This window comes from Nomascus leucogenys, chromosome 10 (genome assembly GCF_006542625.1).
Source record: "Nomascus leucogenys isolate Asia chromosome 10, Asia_NLE_v1, whole genome shotgun sequence".
NCBI lineage: Eukaryota > Metazoa > Chordata > Mammalia > Primates > Hylobatidae > Nomascus > Nomascus leucogenys.
In genome coordinates this window covers 48,923,852-48,941,738 of record NC_044390.1, presented here as the reverse complement: position 1 = coordinate 48,941,738, position 17,887 = coordinate 48,923,852, and the positions used below count along the sequence as shown (strand labels likewise).

The 17,887-nt window shown below is 36.1% G+C and overlaps 1 protein-coding gene across 1 annotated transcript in view; it reads left to right on the top strand.

The window, feature by feature from the left end:
• The window catches only part of LOC100586098 (cyclin-Y-like protein 2), a 51,740-nt gene that overhangs the window by 16,876 nt on the left and 16,977 nt on the right, over positions 1-17,887 (top strand). Inside the window, exons 2-5 of the mRNA XM_012499976.1 lie at positions 2,492-2,566; positions 4,848-4,882; positions 12,520-12,620; positions 15,734-15,769. Of these exons, the coding sequence (XP_012355430.1) occupies positions 2,492-2,566; positions 4,848-4,882; positions 12,520-12,620; positions 15,734-15,769 (247 nt within the window). The remainder of the gene's footprint in view (positions 1-2,491; positions 2,567-4,847; positions 4,883-12,519; positions 12,621-15,733; positions 15,770-17,887) is intronic.

Below are 17,887 nucleotides of genomic sequence, written 5' to 3'. Positions count from 1 at the left end.
GTGCTGACTAACCAAGTCTCTTACAGTTGCCAGTTGAAGAAAATCTACCTCAAAATAGTTAAAAATGTTTATTGAAAAATTAACTTGTATAGCCAGGGAGTTAACAGGAGTCAGTGAGGCACTACTTGACCAAGGAATCAAATGATTTCCCCAGAATCTATCTCAGTTATGCTCTTCTCTGTTGATCTCTCCTGAAAATACCCTTCTCTTGATGGCAATGGGAGCCACTGGCAACTCCTGGTCAGCTACCAGTCCTGTGAGCCAGTTCTTCCTTTCTCCTCTAATTCTTGGGAAGTCCCAGATGAACTGCAATTGACTGGTCAACCCCTTGGTCAGATGCCCAGCATAAAACCCCAGGAATGGGGGAGTGACAGCTTGTTACTTGGGCTGATCTTGTTTTATTTCCTGTATGTTTTCATTTCTCCTTGATTCTTGTATTGAAATACACAATAGCACATCTTGGTTTTATGTGTGGGGTATATGTGTATGGGTGTAAGCCTGCTACTTTTTGAATCTTGTACATAATTTTCCTGGGCTTCCATGGAAAATTCCAAATTAAACATTATGACACAGGTACTGAAACATTATATGAATTCTGCAAACATTACTTGTTATGTTTCACACTCAAATGATAATATATTTGCTTTTTTGATACAAAGTAGTCATGGACTTTTTCAGAAGCTTTAGGTTAGGGACGGCTATATAAGTCTCTTCCTGTCATGTTGTGCACAAACGATTTTATTTTTCCACATAGCTAACATTATATCATCAAATTTTCAAATATGTGGGAAAAAAACTTGAAAATGACTTTTGTGTAAGTTTTTTACATAAGAATGTTTTCTCCCAATGAACTTCAAATCATGGAGAAAAAGCAGATTTGTTAGCTATGTAATATTCTAGTGAGACGGCAGTATTATTAAAATGGATGATTCGGATTTCTGCTAAATCAGAAACTCCCAAATTGTTTTTATACTAGATTCTAACCACTTTAGTTGGAGGGAAGAAAAGGATCCTGGGTAGATAAATTTGTGAAATGCTGAGTTGGACAGTATTCACTAACAGGCTGATTAGTTTTTACTGTACCACTGTGCGCTTTGATTTTGTAAAAGCAAGGGATAGAGCGGATTGTGATTTGCCCACTAAACCCCTTTTTACAAAGTAGAACAGTTATTAATATGTGATTTGGAAAATATTGCCTTAATTATTACTCTGTGTGGATCTTCACCTAGTTTCTTACAGGATTGCTTAAGATCAGTGGGTTGAGATGGACAGTGCTGAGGAGTGTCATAGGTTTTTATTTTCCCTTATTACAATTTTTACTATATGATGACAAAGTTTGTGTAATAAAAATTCAAGAATATTATTTTTAATCTTGCTTAAATGGATTATCTCCCTTTGGTGCAAGGTGGACTGTAAACAGACCTACCTTGACATATATAGGGCCAACATTTTTTAGAAGAAGATCTAAGTAAGATCTGTTTCAAAAGTACTCTTGATGAAGTCCCAGATGAATCATGTGCTGGAAAGAAGTGAGATTTTAGCTTTGGAAATGGAGGGCAAAAGTTAAAAATAATTTTCTGACATGAAAGTGTCCTTATAGATTAGAGCATTGAACTTTTTATGTAGTCCACTTAAATCTGCCATGATGAATTGCCCCTGAATAAATCACAGACAAGTAAATGAGTTAGCCATGTTATTTTCTGAGGGATAGTGGCCAAAAAACAGCTCTTTATTTTAGCATGTTTGATATATTGAGCTAGTGTCTGACAGTAATTTTTCCACAGCATCACTTGCTGCTTGAGCCTATTCCTAAAATGTGCTGCGAATATCACTAGAGAGGCAAGTGATTATCTTTTTATTTGATAAGTAGAAGTGGTAGATGCAGGGGGCAGATGAGGGGGAGGGTGTCCAGAGAATCTGTGACCTGCCTATGCACTGGGAGAATGGGGTGGGGTCACGAGAAGTTTGCATCTTGTGCAGTGGGGAGGAGCCTGGCTTCTTCAGCTTGTGTGTGGTGGCCTGGTATTCAGTCTGTGAGTTGGGAGCCCACTGGAAGGATCCCCTCTCGCTTTTCTGAGTTTTTTTTTTCCTTTTTGCCAAGTAAATTCTGTTCTACTCACCCTTCAATGTGTCCTTGAGCCTAATCTTTCTTGGTCGTGTGACAAGAACCTGGTTTTAGCTGAACTAAGGAGCAGAGTTTTGCAGCAGAAGGAGCAGGGCATGTATATGAGTCCTCTTTTGCATTAGATTATTTAGTTTTAGTCTCTTTGAAAGTCCTTGACATAGCCCAGTTTTATTCTATATATATGCAGAGAGGCTATAATTTTGCATTCCCAAGTAGAATTATTATATTTTTGCCTTTATTTCCTTCATATTTATTACTAGAAACTTTTTTCAGAACTATTTAAAGTGATTAAAATGAATGTGTAGCTACTTTAAAAATCATTTTTTCTATTCGCATAAATTATCACATTTTTTTTTTTCTCTGTAGATAGCGCTTTGGAGCCAAACCCTTCTGATGATCCAAGGGCAGGCACAATCTTCTTGCAAAAAGCTCAAACAGATGGTGAGACGACGCTGTTTCTTCCACCAAGAAGACGACTGAAAACTCTCTGTCATAATGAGTGTATTATAGACAGTATTTAGAGAAACTTACATTGGTTTAAATTTTTCAACTTTTCATATATTCACTTGTCCTATTTTAATGTGTGAAATACTTCTCTTTAGTTGTTAGTGAAAACATGTAAACTTGCTGTTTATACATTTTGCTACCTTTTAGCAACACCATTTATCATGTGATTTAGGAGTAGTCATAGATTTATCTTTATTCATAATTTTTTATTCATAATTTTTTGTCTTTCACCGTTTTTCCCTTGCTCCAAAGAGTTCATTTTAATGATGAATGATAGAATTTAGGCTTCAGCTTGGTTTTTATTTAAACAAATTAAAAAAATCATTTGTTCATCAATGGGGATTAAATTTGTGATTTCAGCCTCCTCTTATACAGTGCTTTAACCATATGAGTTTATCACATCCAAGTTTATGCTACTCAAAACTTTTAAGCTATTAAACTTTTCCTGTTAATGTAATATAAATTTAAATATCCAGTACTCCTGCTTATATTTTAAATGTTATGTTAAATCATAGTTTATTTGATCAAAAAGCCATATACAACCAAGTTTTTTAGTTGATTTCAACAGTAAGAATATAAATGAGGGTTCTATAATAATATTTGAAGTAATGCAGCACAATAAAATTTGGGTTTCTAATTGTGCTCTTATGGTTTGTGTGGATTTCGCCTGCGTTAAGTCAGTCATCTCTGGTCAGGACTTGTGTTTGTTCATTTTTGCATTGCTATAAAGAAATACCTGAGTCTGGGTAATTTATTTTTTAAAAAAGTTTAATTGGCTCCTAGTTCTGCAGGCTTTACAAGCATAGCTTCAACACCTGCTTCTGCTGAGGACCTCAGCAAGCTTACAATCATAATGGAAGGCAAAAGGAGAGCAGGTGGTTTCACATGAGAAAGGAAGCAAGAGAGAGGGGAGGGGGGAAGGTGCCACACTCTTAACTAGCTCTTATGTAAATTACCAGAATGAGAATTTGCTCATTATTGTGAGGATGGCACCAAGCCATTCATAAGGAATCCACCGCCATTACTCAAACACCTCCCGGGAGGCCCTGTCTCCAACATTGAGGGTCACATTCTCATATGACATCTGAAGCAGGAGAAATATCTAAACCATATCAGAATTGTATTTATCAGTTCCTTCCAGAGCCATGGGCTTCTCACAGAGTGTGTGGAAGCAGTGAAGGCTATTTCATGTCCCTCAAGTCTTCAGTGGTAGGATTGTTTGCCTTCAAGGCCTTCCAGCATCAAAGGAGGAGGGAGTGCAGGAAACAAAGCATGGCCCAAGTCCCTCTTGGAGCTTTTGTTATTCTGGCCTTTGTTAGAAAAAAAAAATGATTTTGTTTGCTACAGACACTATGTCCAATTAAGTTTGCATACTCATTTTAAAATTTAAATGTAAAATAGGTTACTTTCCAGTTGTGCAAAGACACATTTTTTTGTTAGTGACATATTAGTAGATGACCAATAAGTGGTTTGAGATGCTTACAGGGATTCTGGTGCATCTACAGATTTGTACCTGGCCAGGAACTAGTTCTTAGAGCTCCTAGCTCTTAGATTCTGGTAATTAAAGTAATCCATGTGTAAACGCAGAGTGAGAAAATACCAATGAATCACGGCTCATATATGCAACAGTTAAACTTATTTATTAGCTAAATTTCTCATCTGGCTTAAGTTGTTATGCCCCTTTTTTTGTACATGAGGATTCTTTCATTTGACTGTAATAAAATAGATAGATAGATAGATAGATGATAGATAGATGATAGAAGATGATGATAGACAGATAGATAGATAGATAGATAGATAGATAGATAGAGATAGATAGATAAATAGATAGAGAGATAGATATGTTTTTTACTCGGAGACGGAGTCTTGCTCTGTTGCCCACAGCTGGAGTGCAATGGTGCGATCTTGGCTCACTGCAACCTCCGCCTCCTGGTTCAAGCAATTCTCCTCCCTCAGCCTCCCACGTAGCTGGGATAACAGGCACATGCCACCATGCCTGGTTACGAATGTAATAGAATATCTGTTAGGACAAAAAATAAAGCCAAGTTTTTAGATTTTACTTTATGAGATTTATTATGCCCTATAATTTAAATTATAAATAGTTGGAAATTATTTTTAAATGGAATTTTGTCTCATTTTGCATAGGGATAATCAATCAGATGTTAGCAACCATTTTATTTTATATTCGTATCAGAACTGTTTTTTTTATTCTTAGTTCAAGAAAAGAGAAAGAGCAACCACATGAACCATGTAAGTAAATAGTCACAAAGTTAAGAAATTCATAGTTTGAAGTAAAATATGTCTATCTTGATTCCTTAAAAATAAAATGAGGACCCAGTGCTATTAGCATGGAACTCTCTTTGTGGACTTTGTAAATCTCTTCTGTCTTTCCAAGGATCAGATTTATGCAGAAAAGTCTTTAGCTTAGTGTGTCCACCTTTAAAAGGATCTGACATGCAAGTTAAATTTTAAGTATGTGGTTGTGGTATAAAGATCTTTATTTAATCTTAAAATAAATCAAACAACAAAATTAGAATAGCTAAGTTAATTTTCCACACTGTCTATTGACTTTCTGGTATAGCAGGTAAAAGCACAGCTTTCTGGGTATACCATGACATTATTTTTTTCCCACTGTTTTGTCCAATTGTAGCACACTTTCATTAAATCAGTAATATTTACATGATTCTGCTTATGCCAGTATTATTTACTGCTAAGTCATACAGTGTTTCAGCTGTGCATCTGCATTACATATCCTTCATTCATTTAAACAGTTCTGGCATCTGAGCACTTCTTCACTTCTCCCAGATAATCCTTTTCCTGGCCTAACATAGTTTACCCAGCCAAATGCAGTAAGTAGCCCTTGGCTGGTCTCTCTGCTTTATCACATCCTGTAATTTTTAGCATGGAATTAATTGTCTGACTATATTCATTTGCCTGTTCTCTAACAGTTATTCTTACCACAAGTGTTGTAACATTTGTCACATGCTTATCAAAAATATTCATCAGCTCAAATACATCTGTTTTATATTTCTCTTGGGGCAACTTTCCTTGGCCTTTTGTCATCCTAGTTCAGTGTAGAGTGGCTTTCCTAGATGTGCTACATGCTTGCTTTTCTAAGCTATCTCTTGAAAGTCTTCTGAGATATCACTTAACTGCCCTCATCTGTGAGATTCCCTGAGTCCTAGATTCTGTGTTTCTTTCTGCCTTGTTACCCTCTCTAGTTGTACTAGAGCACATTTTCCTGGGAAAGGGCACATGGGAACATGTTTAGAGACCCAGCTAGTCTTAAAGCACTTCCTCTTTGATACAGTATAAAATTTCAGGTTGAAACTAAATGTTAGGGCGCTAAAGGTATTTTGTAATTGTGTTCTCATTATAATATTGTTTTTTAATCTGTTGCCATTGTGTGATACATTATTTGTAACCGGGTTTTACATATCTCTAGAAGCTTTTTAGGACCTTCTTTCTCTCTGGGATTCTGAAATTTTATAATGCAGCTTGGTGTGAGGATCTTTTCCCTTTATTGGGGCTACTAAGTCTTCAGATTATCTCTTCTAGAGAATTTCTTTTCTTCTCTATTTTCTCTGTTAATTTTTTCTGATATTCTTGTTATTCAGATGCTGGGCTGCTTAGACTCATGTATCCACATTGGTTTTTAATCCCCCCACCCCCTCCTATTTTCCAGTTTGTCTTTTCATTCTACTTCTTGGATATTTTTTACTTTATAGTTTAATATTTCTTGTGTTTCTCTTGTTGAGGGTATTTTTTTAAAGTTTTGCTCCAAAATTTTTACTGGTCCCATGAATTATTTTTTCTTGTTGTTTTGCTCTCTCTTGAATGGTGGTCCTTGGCTTTCATTGGAAGCCGGACTTCTGTTCACTAAGGAGACTCACTTTGAGGTTTTGGAAATAAAGACAGCATTTCATTTGGGGGACTTCAGTGTATTATCTGGGGATCTTTACTCTGGGACCATTCAGTTCCTTCTGAGAAGGCTCTCCCAATTTTCTGCCTGGGATGTAAAAGCATGGTGACTTGCTTTCCAGAAGCAGGGGTGGAGTTCTGCTTCTTGATGTACAGTTTTTTCCGTCTCTCAAGTTTTAGCTATGGTATCTCTGAGCCCATAAATTTCAGCTTTTATATATCCAGAGAACACACATTTAAACTCCTTGTAAGATGGGAGGACAGGTGGACTTGGGGCTCTAACCACAGATTTTCAACTGACCTCACTTTTATTTTATGTTTCACCCTACTTTCAAAGGTGCCATTTCCCTCTAAGTTGAATTCTGCCTTGGGTTCTGGAAGACAAACTGGCTTGCTTGTTTCTGTTCCAGTCACTTCCTGTAGGCACCAAAGTTGTGCTACCATGCCAGTTACCACTCCATTATCTACTTTTTATAATTCAGCATTTATTAAAAATCATCAATGTCAATCTTCTCTATTGGTCCTGCATATAACTTGAGTTATATGAGTACTTCTAATGAGATTTTAGGAGGGAGAGGGAATAAATTTATCGTCAATCTATTATATTTAACCCAAATTTATGACCTATATTTAAAGTGTAAATTATAATTTAATTTCAATATAATTAATATTAATCCAGAGAATTTTACTTATGTATTTATAATAAATGTATTACACTTTTCTACCAGGGCCTTTTTTAGTTTTATTTTTATTTCTGAGACAAGGTCTCACTCTGTCATTTAGGCTGGAGTGCAGTGGTACAATCTCACCTCACTGCAACCTCCACGTCCCAGGTTCAAGCAATTCTCCCACCTCAGCCTCCTGAGTAACTGGGATTACAGGCACCCACCACTGTACCTGGCTACATTTTAGTAGAGACAGGGTTTCACCATGTTGGCCAGGCAGGTCTCAAACTCCTGACCTCAAGTGATCTGCCTGCCTTGGCCTCTCAAAGTGCTGGGATTATAGGTGTGAGCCACTGTGGCCGGCCCTTGTTTAGTATTCCTATTCAAATTTTATACCCTGCCATATTGTTCCATTACTTCACACTATAAATGGAGCTGTTTTCATTAATGCCCAAAGTGTTAGAAATATTAAATTAAAATGTGTTCATTTTTAGCCTGGTCAACATAGCAAGACTGCATCTCTACAAAAACATTAAAAAACAAATTAGCCAGGCACGGTGGCATGTCCCTGTTGTCTCACCTACTCAGCAGGCTAAGGCAGAGGATTACTTGAGCCCAGGATTTTGAGGCTGCTGTTAGCTCTGATTGTGCCAATGCGCTCCAGCCTGGGCAGCAAAGTGAGACCCTGTCTCAAAATAAAGGCTAATTCTTTAAAAACATACCTAAAATTTGTCCTCCCAAAAAGGAGAGAGACAAAAGTAAACTTTAGAATTTTCAATGGACTAAAACAAAAGGAAGCAGGTACAATGAAAAAAAAGTCAGTATAGGAGTTCAACAGATACTGGACCTTTGATGGTAATGTTTTGGTTTTGGCTTACTAAACTATGAGGTATGATGATTTTCTAGTCTTAAGACTAGAAAGTAAGACTTAAGACTACTAAGTAACACCTTCCATTTTGTGTTAAAGTTTGTAAAATTTTATATTCTTGGCATTTATGCAGACTGAATGAAGATAAGTTGTTCCTTTCTAGTTTTGACTACCTGAAATAATACCTATAAACAGTAAATTGTTAGTGTATTTGATATAATTAAATATAGTAAGATTTATCTTCCAAATTGGAACTGATTTAATTAATTTGTCAAGCACTTGTTGAACTTTTAAACTTGTCCAAAATTTTGTGCTCAGCATCTCCAGGTAGAGAAGAAAGGACTCTCCCTTCCTTGGAAAGACCTACTTTCTTATAAGGGGAATACTCTGTAAGAATTAGTATCATGTAACAAGTCATGAATTAGACTGACTAGTTTACAAAAATGGAAATATTTTGTGGTGTGGTTGCTGGCAAAGGAATCCCAGAGGGTAAATGGGGTCAAGCTTGCTGGGACAAAGAAAAAGAATCCTAGGCAGAGAGCAGAAGGAAACTGTGTGGCAGGAGAATGCCTACGAGCAGGTCAAATGACTTGTAGAATAAAATGAATCAACTTTTGAAATGAATGGAAAGTATTCTCCAAGAGTCTCATTTCAGTGATGTCCTGGCAGTCTTATTGAAACATGAAGTGAAAGTTAGATTCCTAGAGTTGTCTTTGTTATCTGTTTTCAGGGTGTGAGAGAATATTAAAGTGATAGTCTTTTTATCTTCAACGTGAGAAAACAGGACTAGAGAATGCTATGGCTTTCTCTATTGTTGGTTATGGAGCAGCCCTGGCACACAGAGCATCTGAATCTAAAACACTTGTTTTGTCCCACTGTCTTCTCGAAGATTACATTTAGGGTTAGTAACTTAGTAATGTAGCATTAGTCTTCATTCATTGCAATAAAATGCTCTTGTGCCAATATTATTTAATGCATTACAGCTTATTGTAGTAAGTAAATAATAGAAAATCTCAGCTGCTTTATATTGCTTTAAAAACACTGAAATCTTAAACATTTCTCATTATTTATAAAGGGGAATTCACAATAGACGCTTGCCAGTTCTGATGACAGGTACCATATTTAGGGCAGCCTTTTATAACCCATTTCTCAAACATCCTCTGTTGAATTTAAGAGCCTCCATTGGGTTTCCCATGGAGTGCACATGATTCCACACTCAGTTCATGAAGTATAAGAAGTACCTTAGTACTTTGTCATTTGACATTTTAAGCAATGGGAAAAAATACACTTTTTTTTTTTTTATTATACTTTAGGTTTTAGGGTACATGTGCACAATGTGCAGGTTTGTTACATATGTATCCATGTGCCATGTTGATTTCCTGCACCCATTAACTCGTCAATTAGCATTAGGTATATCTCCTAATGCTGTCCCTCTCCCCCTCCCCCCACCCCACAACAGTCCCCGGTGTGTGATGTTCCCCTTCCTGTGTCCATGAGTTCTCATTGTTCAATTTCCACCTATGAGTGAGAACATGTGGTGTTTGGTTTTTTGTCCTTGCAATAGTTTACTGAGAATGATGTTTTCCAGTTTCATCCATGTCCCTACAAAGGACACGAACTCATCATTTTTTATGGCTGCATAGTATTCCATGGTGTATATGTGCCACATTTTCTTAATCCAGTCTATTGTTGTTGGACATTTGGGTTGGTTCCAAGTCTTTGCTATTGTGAATAGTGCCACAATAAACATACGTGTGCATGTGTCTTTATAGCAGCATGATTTATAGTCCTTTGGGCATATACCCAGTAATGGGATGGCTGGGTCAAATGGTATTTCTAGTTCTAGATCCCTGAGGAATTGCCACACTGACTTCCGCAATGGTTGAACTAGTTTACAGTCCCACCAACAGTGTAAAAGTGTTCCTATTTCTCCACATCCTCTCCAGCACCTGTTGTTTCCTGATTTTTTAATGATGGCCATTCTGACTGGTGTGAGAGGGTATCTCACTGTGGTTTTGATTTGCATTTCTCTGATGGCCAGTGATGATGAGCATTTCTTCATGTGTTTTTTGGCTGCATAAATGTCTTCTTTTGAGAAGTGTCTGTTCATGTCCTTTGCCCACTTTTTGATGGGGTTGTTTGTTTTTTTCTTGTAAATTTGTTTGAGTTTATTGTAGATTCTGGATATTAGCCCTTTGTCAGATGAGTAGGTTGCAAAAATTTTCTCCCATTCTGTAGGTTGCCTGTTCACTCTGATGGTAGTTTCTTTTGCTGTGCAGAAGCTCTTTAGTTTAATTAGATCCCATTTGTCAATTTTGGCTTTTGTTGCCATTGCTTTTGGTGTTTTAGACATGAAGTCCTTGCCCACGCCTATGTCCTGAATGGTATTACCTAGGTTTTCTTGTAGGATTTTAATGGTTTTAGGTCTAACATTTAAGTCTTTAATCATCTTGAATTAATTTTTGTATAAGGTGTAAGGAAGGGATCCAGTTTCAGCTTTCTACATATGGCTAGCCAGTTTTCCCAGCACCATTTATTAAATAGGGAATCCTTTCCCCATTTCTTGTTTTTGTCAGGTTTGTCAAAGATCAGATAGTTGTAGATATGCGGCATCATTTCTGAGGGCTCTGTTCTGTTCCATTGATCTATGTCTCTGTTGTGGTACCAGTACCATGCTGTTTTGGTTACTGTAGCCTTGTAGTATAGTTTAAAGTCAGGTAGCGTGATGCCTCCAGCTTTGTTCTTTTGGCTTAGGATTGACTTGGCGATGCGGGCTCTTTTTTGGTTCCATATGAACTTTAAAGTAGTTTTTTCCAATTCTGTGAAGAAAGTCATTGGTAGCTTGATGGGGATGGCATTGAATCTATAAATTACCTTGGGCAGTATGGCCATTTTCACGATATTGATTCTTCCAACCCATGAGCATGGAATGTTCTTCCATTTGTTTGTGTCCTCTTTTATTTCATTGAGCAGTGGTTTGTAGTTCTCCTTGAAGAGGTCCTTCACATCCCTTGTAAGTTGGATTCCTAGGTATTTTATTCTCTTTGAAGCAATTGTGAATGGGAGTTCACTCATGATTTGGCTCTCTGTTTGTCTGTGATTGGTGTACAAGAATGGTTGTGATTTTTGTACATTAATTTTGTATCCTGAGACTTTGCTGAAGTTGCTAATCAGCTTAACGAGATTTTGGGCTGAGACAATGGGGTTTTCTAGATATAGAATCATGTCATCTGCAAACAGGGACAATTTGACTTCCTCTTTTCCTAACTGAATACCCTTTATTTCCTTCTCCTGCCTGATTGCTCTGGCCAGAACTTCCAGCACTATGTTGAATAGGAGCGGTGAGAGAGGGCATCCCTGTCTTGTGCCAGTTTTCAGAGGGAATGCTTCCAGTTTTTGCCCATTCAGTATGATATTGGCTGTGGGTTTGTCGTAGATAGCTCTTATTATTTTGAGATACGTCCCGTCAATACCTAATTTATTGAGAGTTTTTAGCATGAAGGGTTGTTGAATTTTGTCAAAGGCCTTTTCTGCATCTATTGAGATAATCATGTGGTTTTTGTTTTTGGTTCTGTTTATATGCTGGATTACATTTATTGATTTGCATATGTTGAACCAGCCTTGCATCCCAGGGATGAAGCCCACTTGATTATGGTGGATAAGATTTTCGATGTGCTGCTGGATTCGGTTTGCCAGTATTTTATTGAGGATTTTTGCATCAATGTTCATCAAGGATATTGGTCTGAAATTCTCTTTTTTGGTTATGTCTCTGCCAGGCTTTGGTATCAGGACGATGCTGGCTTCATAAAATGTGTTAGGGAGGATTCCCTCTTTTTCTATCGATTGGAATAGTTTCAGAAGGAATGGTACCAGTTCCTCCTTGTACCTCTGGTAGAATTCAGCTGTGAATGCATCAGGTCCTGGACTCTTTTTGGTTGGTAAGCTATTGATTATTGCCACAATTTCAGAACCTGTTATTGGTCTATTCAGAGATTCAACTTCTTCCTGATTTAGTCTTGGGAGGGTGTATTTGTCGAGGAATTTATCCATTTCTTCTAGATTTTCTAGTTTATTTGCATAGAGGTGTTTGTAGTATTCTCTCATGGTAGATTGTATTTCTGTGGGATCGGTGGTGATATCCCCTTTTTCATTTTTTATTGCATCTATTTGATTCTTCTCTCTTTTCTTCTTTATTAGTCTTGCTAGCGGTCTATCAATTTTGTTGATCTTTTCAAAAAACCAGCTCCTGGATTCATTAATTTTTTGAAGGATTTTTTGTGTCTCTATTTCCTTCAGTTCTGCTCTGATTTTAGTTATTTCTAGCCTTCTGCTAGCTTTTGAATGTGTTTGCTCTTGCTTTTCTAGTTCTTTTAATTGTGATGTTATAGGTTTAACTTACTGTGATGTTTTCTTCTATTTCCCTTCCCCTTCAGGTATCTACTAAGCATTTTATTAAAAAGTGCAGCTCGTGTTCAACCATATACCTAGATGACAGCACAGCCAGCCAGCCTCATCTTACAACCGTAGTAAAATCGTGAGTACAACTATGATGTCAAGGGACACAGCCCCTTATTCTAAAATCATCCCAGCCATCCTTGGTTATTTCAGCTGTTTGATTGTCCTTTTCGGCAATGAGTTTAAGAAACTGGTGTCAACTATATATTGATTTCCGATTCTAAATATTAATTTTCAAAAAAATATTAATTTTCAGTTTCTCCTTTAGCTTTAGACTTCACATTGGAAGAGAAAATTAGTTAGCAAATAACCAATCCTTGGAAAAGTGTAGTTATTTATTTGATGCTTTTATGCCTTATGTTGAATACAATGAGTAGGATAGGTGTCCTTTATAGGATGTTTTCCCCCCCAAAAAAGGATTTTTTTATGAGTTACAGGCCTAAATCAATCAATGTGTACTACTTTTGACATTAATCTTGGAAGAAGGAACAACTTTTTCTCTACTGGCACCGTAATGTATCTGCATTTGACTTCCCTTCATTTTGCATGAACACCTCATAGGGCACAATTGAAGATGCACTTTTAGAACAACCTAAGACAAGCCTTTCAAGTTTATTTTAAAAGCAACAATAACAATAACAGCTCCGTTGGGGTTGTCTAGAGGGCATCATGATCATCTGCTTGGATTATGAGTGTTTAATTTTTGGAACACAGTTTTAGAACACAGTTTAGAGAGTGCTAATTTAGAATATTAATGTCTTTATCTTTCATTTTACTTCTTTTTCTTCACAAAAGGACGGTTGTCAGTTTTACTTTTCATTCTATAAACATAGCTAGCTTATAAACCATTTTGTTTCTAATGCACTAGCTTTCCTAGCCAAACCAATTGTCAATAACTTCTATTTTAATTAAAAGTAGGAAGTTTACACTCATAATAATGTCACTTTTCTACCTCACTTTTAACAGTGGTTGAGATAAAACTGTGTTTCAGCAAAAACTTAACTCAAACTCTGTCTAGAGTCTTAAGCTTTGTTACCTATTAAGTAATCACTAAACTTCTGTATTCAGCCAAGTCTCTAAATCCTTGGGCAAAAAAAAAAAAAAAAGAAAGAAACCAGCAAAAAAACCAAACAAACAAAAAATAAAACTGTACTTTGGCTAGAGTCCCTGGCTTCTATTCAAAAGATTGTAATATGTTAGTATACAATTCAAAAGTAGTTTTAAAGATTAATCTTGCTCAAACAAGTATTCATAAAGTTTATGTTTTTTTCTCCATCATTCTAATTTTTAGAATTCTACTTTTGGAAGTGTAGTAAGTTGTAATTTTCTGTCAGAAATGATCACTTGGTATATTCACTATTGTAAAACAAAGGTTTATTGAGCAAATTAATCGGGCAAAATGGGTTTCTGAACAGATTTTGGAAAATGTTTTATATAGGTGAGTAGAGCATTGTTCTCAATGGAATGCATGGACCACATTTGATTACTTATGCAAGTTTTCTTAAAATATATGTCTGCAATCACATGCCTCTTCCTACCTCCACCTCTCCTTCAACTCCGGGCACTCAGAAGCCTTTTAAGAAAATAGGGATGGAGGCTGGGCGCCGTGGCTCACGCTTGTAATCCCAGCACTTTGGGAGGCCGAGGTGGGCGGATCACGAGTTCAGGAGATCGAGACCACGGTGAAACCCCGTCTCTACTAAAAATACAAAAAATTAGCCGTGCGTGGTGGCGGGCGCCTGTAGTCCCAGCTACTCGGAGAGGCTGAGGCAGGAGAATGGCGTGAACCCGGGAGGCGGAGCTTGCAGTGAGCCGAGATTGCGCCACTGCACTCCAGCCTGGGCGACAGAGCGAGGCTCCGTCTCAAAAAAAAAAAAAAAAAAAAAAAAAAAAAAGAAGGAAAATAGGGATGAATGTGAGGCATTCTTATACGTATAAAAGCATCTCAGAAGATTCTGATTTGAACCCCAACTCAGTCATTCGGATGTACGTTGGAATCACTTGGGAAATTTTAACAACAACCCCGATGTTCAAAGTTATACACAATGTTAATTAAATCAAAATGTCTCATGTTAAAAAGAAGGCAGTTTTTAAAGCTCTTCAGGTGATTCCAACGTGCGGCAAAGTTTGAGAGCCACTGCTTGATTTGAATTTAGGACAACAAGCTGCTCCTATTTGGTGGGACCTTGGGCAAGTCAATTTTAAACATTGTTTTTCTTATCTGTAAAATGGTGTTGGATTAAATGTCATTTAGATCATTGGTCCTTTTCAGCAGGTAACTTCACATTCTGTGATTTTAAAATTATTTTAGAGATTAAAAACTTCTTGAAGCACTATAGATATAGCCATCTTAGATACTAATGTTACAGGCTTTTAAAAACATGCTAATATTATATAGACCTACTGTTAAAATTCAGATTTGCCTTCCCTCAATTATTTCAGCCTCATTTTAGATGCTGTGGGCAGATGGAAAAACATAACTTATGTTTCCTGATACACAGTGTCTGTAGATAACTTAAGAATACAGTAACATATATCTGAAGAGTTTTACTTGTTCATAAATATTTCATTTAAAATAATTGAAAGTACCTGCCTTTAATATTATACTGTGTAGTGTTATGCTGCATTATCTTAGCACTGCTTATTTTCAGAAAGCTATCATTGATTTGGTGTGTACTTAGGTTTACTAACATGAATTATGCAAAAGTTATTGTAAATGATTTAATTTGGTATAAAACACTTTTATCATTAATTTTTAGGAAATAATAAAACACGGATGGTTAGGAGATAGTTAATTAAATCAACTAAAGTGCAGGGCCTAACAACTTAAAAAAAACCACTACTGTATGTCTTAAATTTAAGCATATGTAACACATAGGTATAAATTGCATGGGATGAAAGGTTTTGTGGGTAGAAGAGCATCTAACAGGGAAATATGTTATTATTTATATATTATAATCATCAACAGAAACATGTCTTCTAACAGTATATTGCCTAGCATTTTGATCCTCGTATTTTTGTTAAAAGACAAAAAACTAAAACAAGAATGTAGTGCCGTAATGGTACCGTTCTGAAGTAGAAGATTTAAATTTCAGGGCCACTGGGAAAATTTCTTCCTCCCCCCTTTTAAAAAAAGTTTTTAGACCCAACAAATGATAAAATCCATTGTTATGATTTTTTCTCTTTCCGTAGTGTGGCCTTAGCAATATATTATCACATGAAGAAAAGGTGAGCTCTTTTAAAACCTTTCTTATTATTCCAACTCATTACTTTTTATAATATCAATCTCAGTGTTAGTTCATAGATATAGACACCATAAGCTGTATTGTGCCTACTAAAATATTGAAGCATATTATTTGTGTTTTCTTTCACCCTTGAGACTCTTTAAGTCCTAACTTATTGAGAATCTCAAAGAATCTGTGTTTATATACTGTGTAAGAAATTAAAATTGAGATCTTTAAAAAATCTGCTTCTGGTTTAGATTTTACTACCTTAGCACTATTGATATTTTGATCTAGATAATGCTGTGTTGTGAGGAAATAAATGCTTTGTTGGTGCATTGCAGGAAGTTTAACAGCATTGATGGCCTTTACCCACTAGATGTCAGTAGTAAGCAATAACCCAGGTTGTGACAACAAAAATATTTTCTGAAAACTATGTCGTTAACATAAATAGCATTTTTTTAAAGAAAAATAACTTCTCTACAATAAAAAGTTGAGTAAAAAGTGTGTCATGCATTGATATTATTGCAAACCTCTAAAGTTTGGCATAATAGAAGACAGATGGATTCCCTTCGCAATTTTTTTAGAGAAGCAATAAGATGATCAAGCTTTTTGTAAATATGTAGTTACTAAAAGGTGTATCTTCAAAGCTTTTAGATAATTGTGAGTGTTCGTTAATACTACCTCAAAACTCCCCTGTAACTAGTTTCTTAGTTACAGGGGAATTTTACATACCAATACATTTATTCCATCAATACTCACTGATTTTTCTTGTGCAGTAAATGGGCCTTTCCCCCATGCTTGCTTGTATAATAGTATGCATTAGTTATTTGGGAAATAATGGTTTATGTTTTGTTGTGTCAAAAACTCACTTTTGTTAGTATCACTATGTCTTATTAAGAGTTCTTTAAGTACTGAGAAGCTGTCGAGTTTATGGTAGAAGGAGTGTGTTTTCCAAAGTTCTGGTTTTTAGCCTGAAAGCTTGACTATTATCATTGAGAACAGTTATTCTCTTTTTTTGTTTAACTTTTATATTAAGTTCACGGGTATATGTGCAGGTTTGTTACACAGGTGAACTTGTGTCATGGGGATTTATTGTACATATTATTTCACTGCCTGGGTATTAAGCCTAGTACCCATTAGTTATTTTTTCTGATCCTCTTCCTCTTCTCACCTTCCACCCTCCAAAAGATTTCAGTGTGTGTTGTTCCCCTCTATGTGTTAATGTGTTCCCATCATTTAGCTCTCACTTACCAATGAGAACATGTGATATTTGGTTTTCTATTCTTGTGTTAGTTTGCTAAGGATGATGGCCTCCAGCTCCATTAATATTCCTGCAAAGGACATGATCTTGTTCTTTTTATGACTGCATAGTATTCCATGGTATATATGTACCACATTTTCTTTATACAGTCTAACATTGATGGGCATTTGTGTTGATTCCATATGTTTGCTTTTGTGAATAGTGCTACAGTAAGCCTATGTGTGCATGTGACTTTATAATAGAATGATTTATATTCTTTTAGGTATATAGCCAGTAATGGTATTGGTTGGTTGAATGGTAATTCTGTCTGTAGGTCTGTGGGGAATCTCCAGACTGTCTTCCACAATGGTTGAACTAATTTACACTTTCACCAATAGGGGAACACTTATTTTCCATGATGTAAAAGGCTCACTTTATTCATTTTTGAGAATGATAGTCAGTTGTACTTTTAAATAAAAACAATATTTTATTTAAAAAAAGTGATTATTCAGTTTACATTTAAATCATTGGTTCTTTTTCTTAACACAACCATACTGCAGTAAGAAGAAGTGCTTCTTGTTAGCTTTCCACTTATTCAGAGTGTTAAATAGGAAGGTAAAGATTTAATAATACCATTAGTTTTTACTGCTTCATCAAAGACATTCTTAACTAAATCAGGCTCTCTTTTTTAACTGTAAGGGGCTGTGGAGAATAGAATGAGTTCTAGTGTAATTTGATCACCTTGATTTATGCTGAGAAACCTTGATTTATGCTGAAAAACCAGCTATTTCACCCACTTTTGCTTTTATAAAATCATGGCAAGCGTCACAGTGAGAAAGCAGGCAATGCCTTCATATCCTTTTAAAAATTATTTTAATTTAT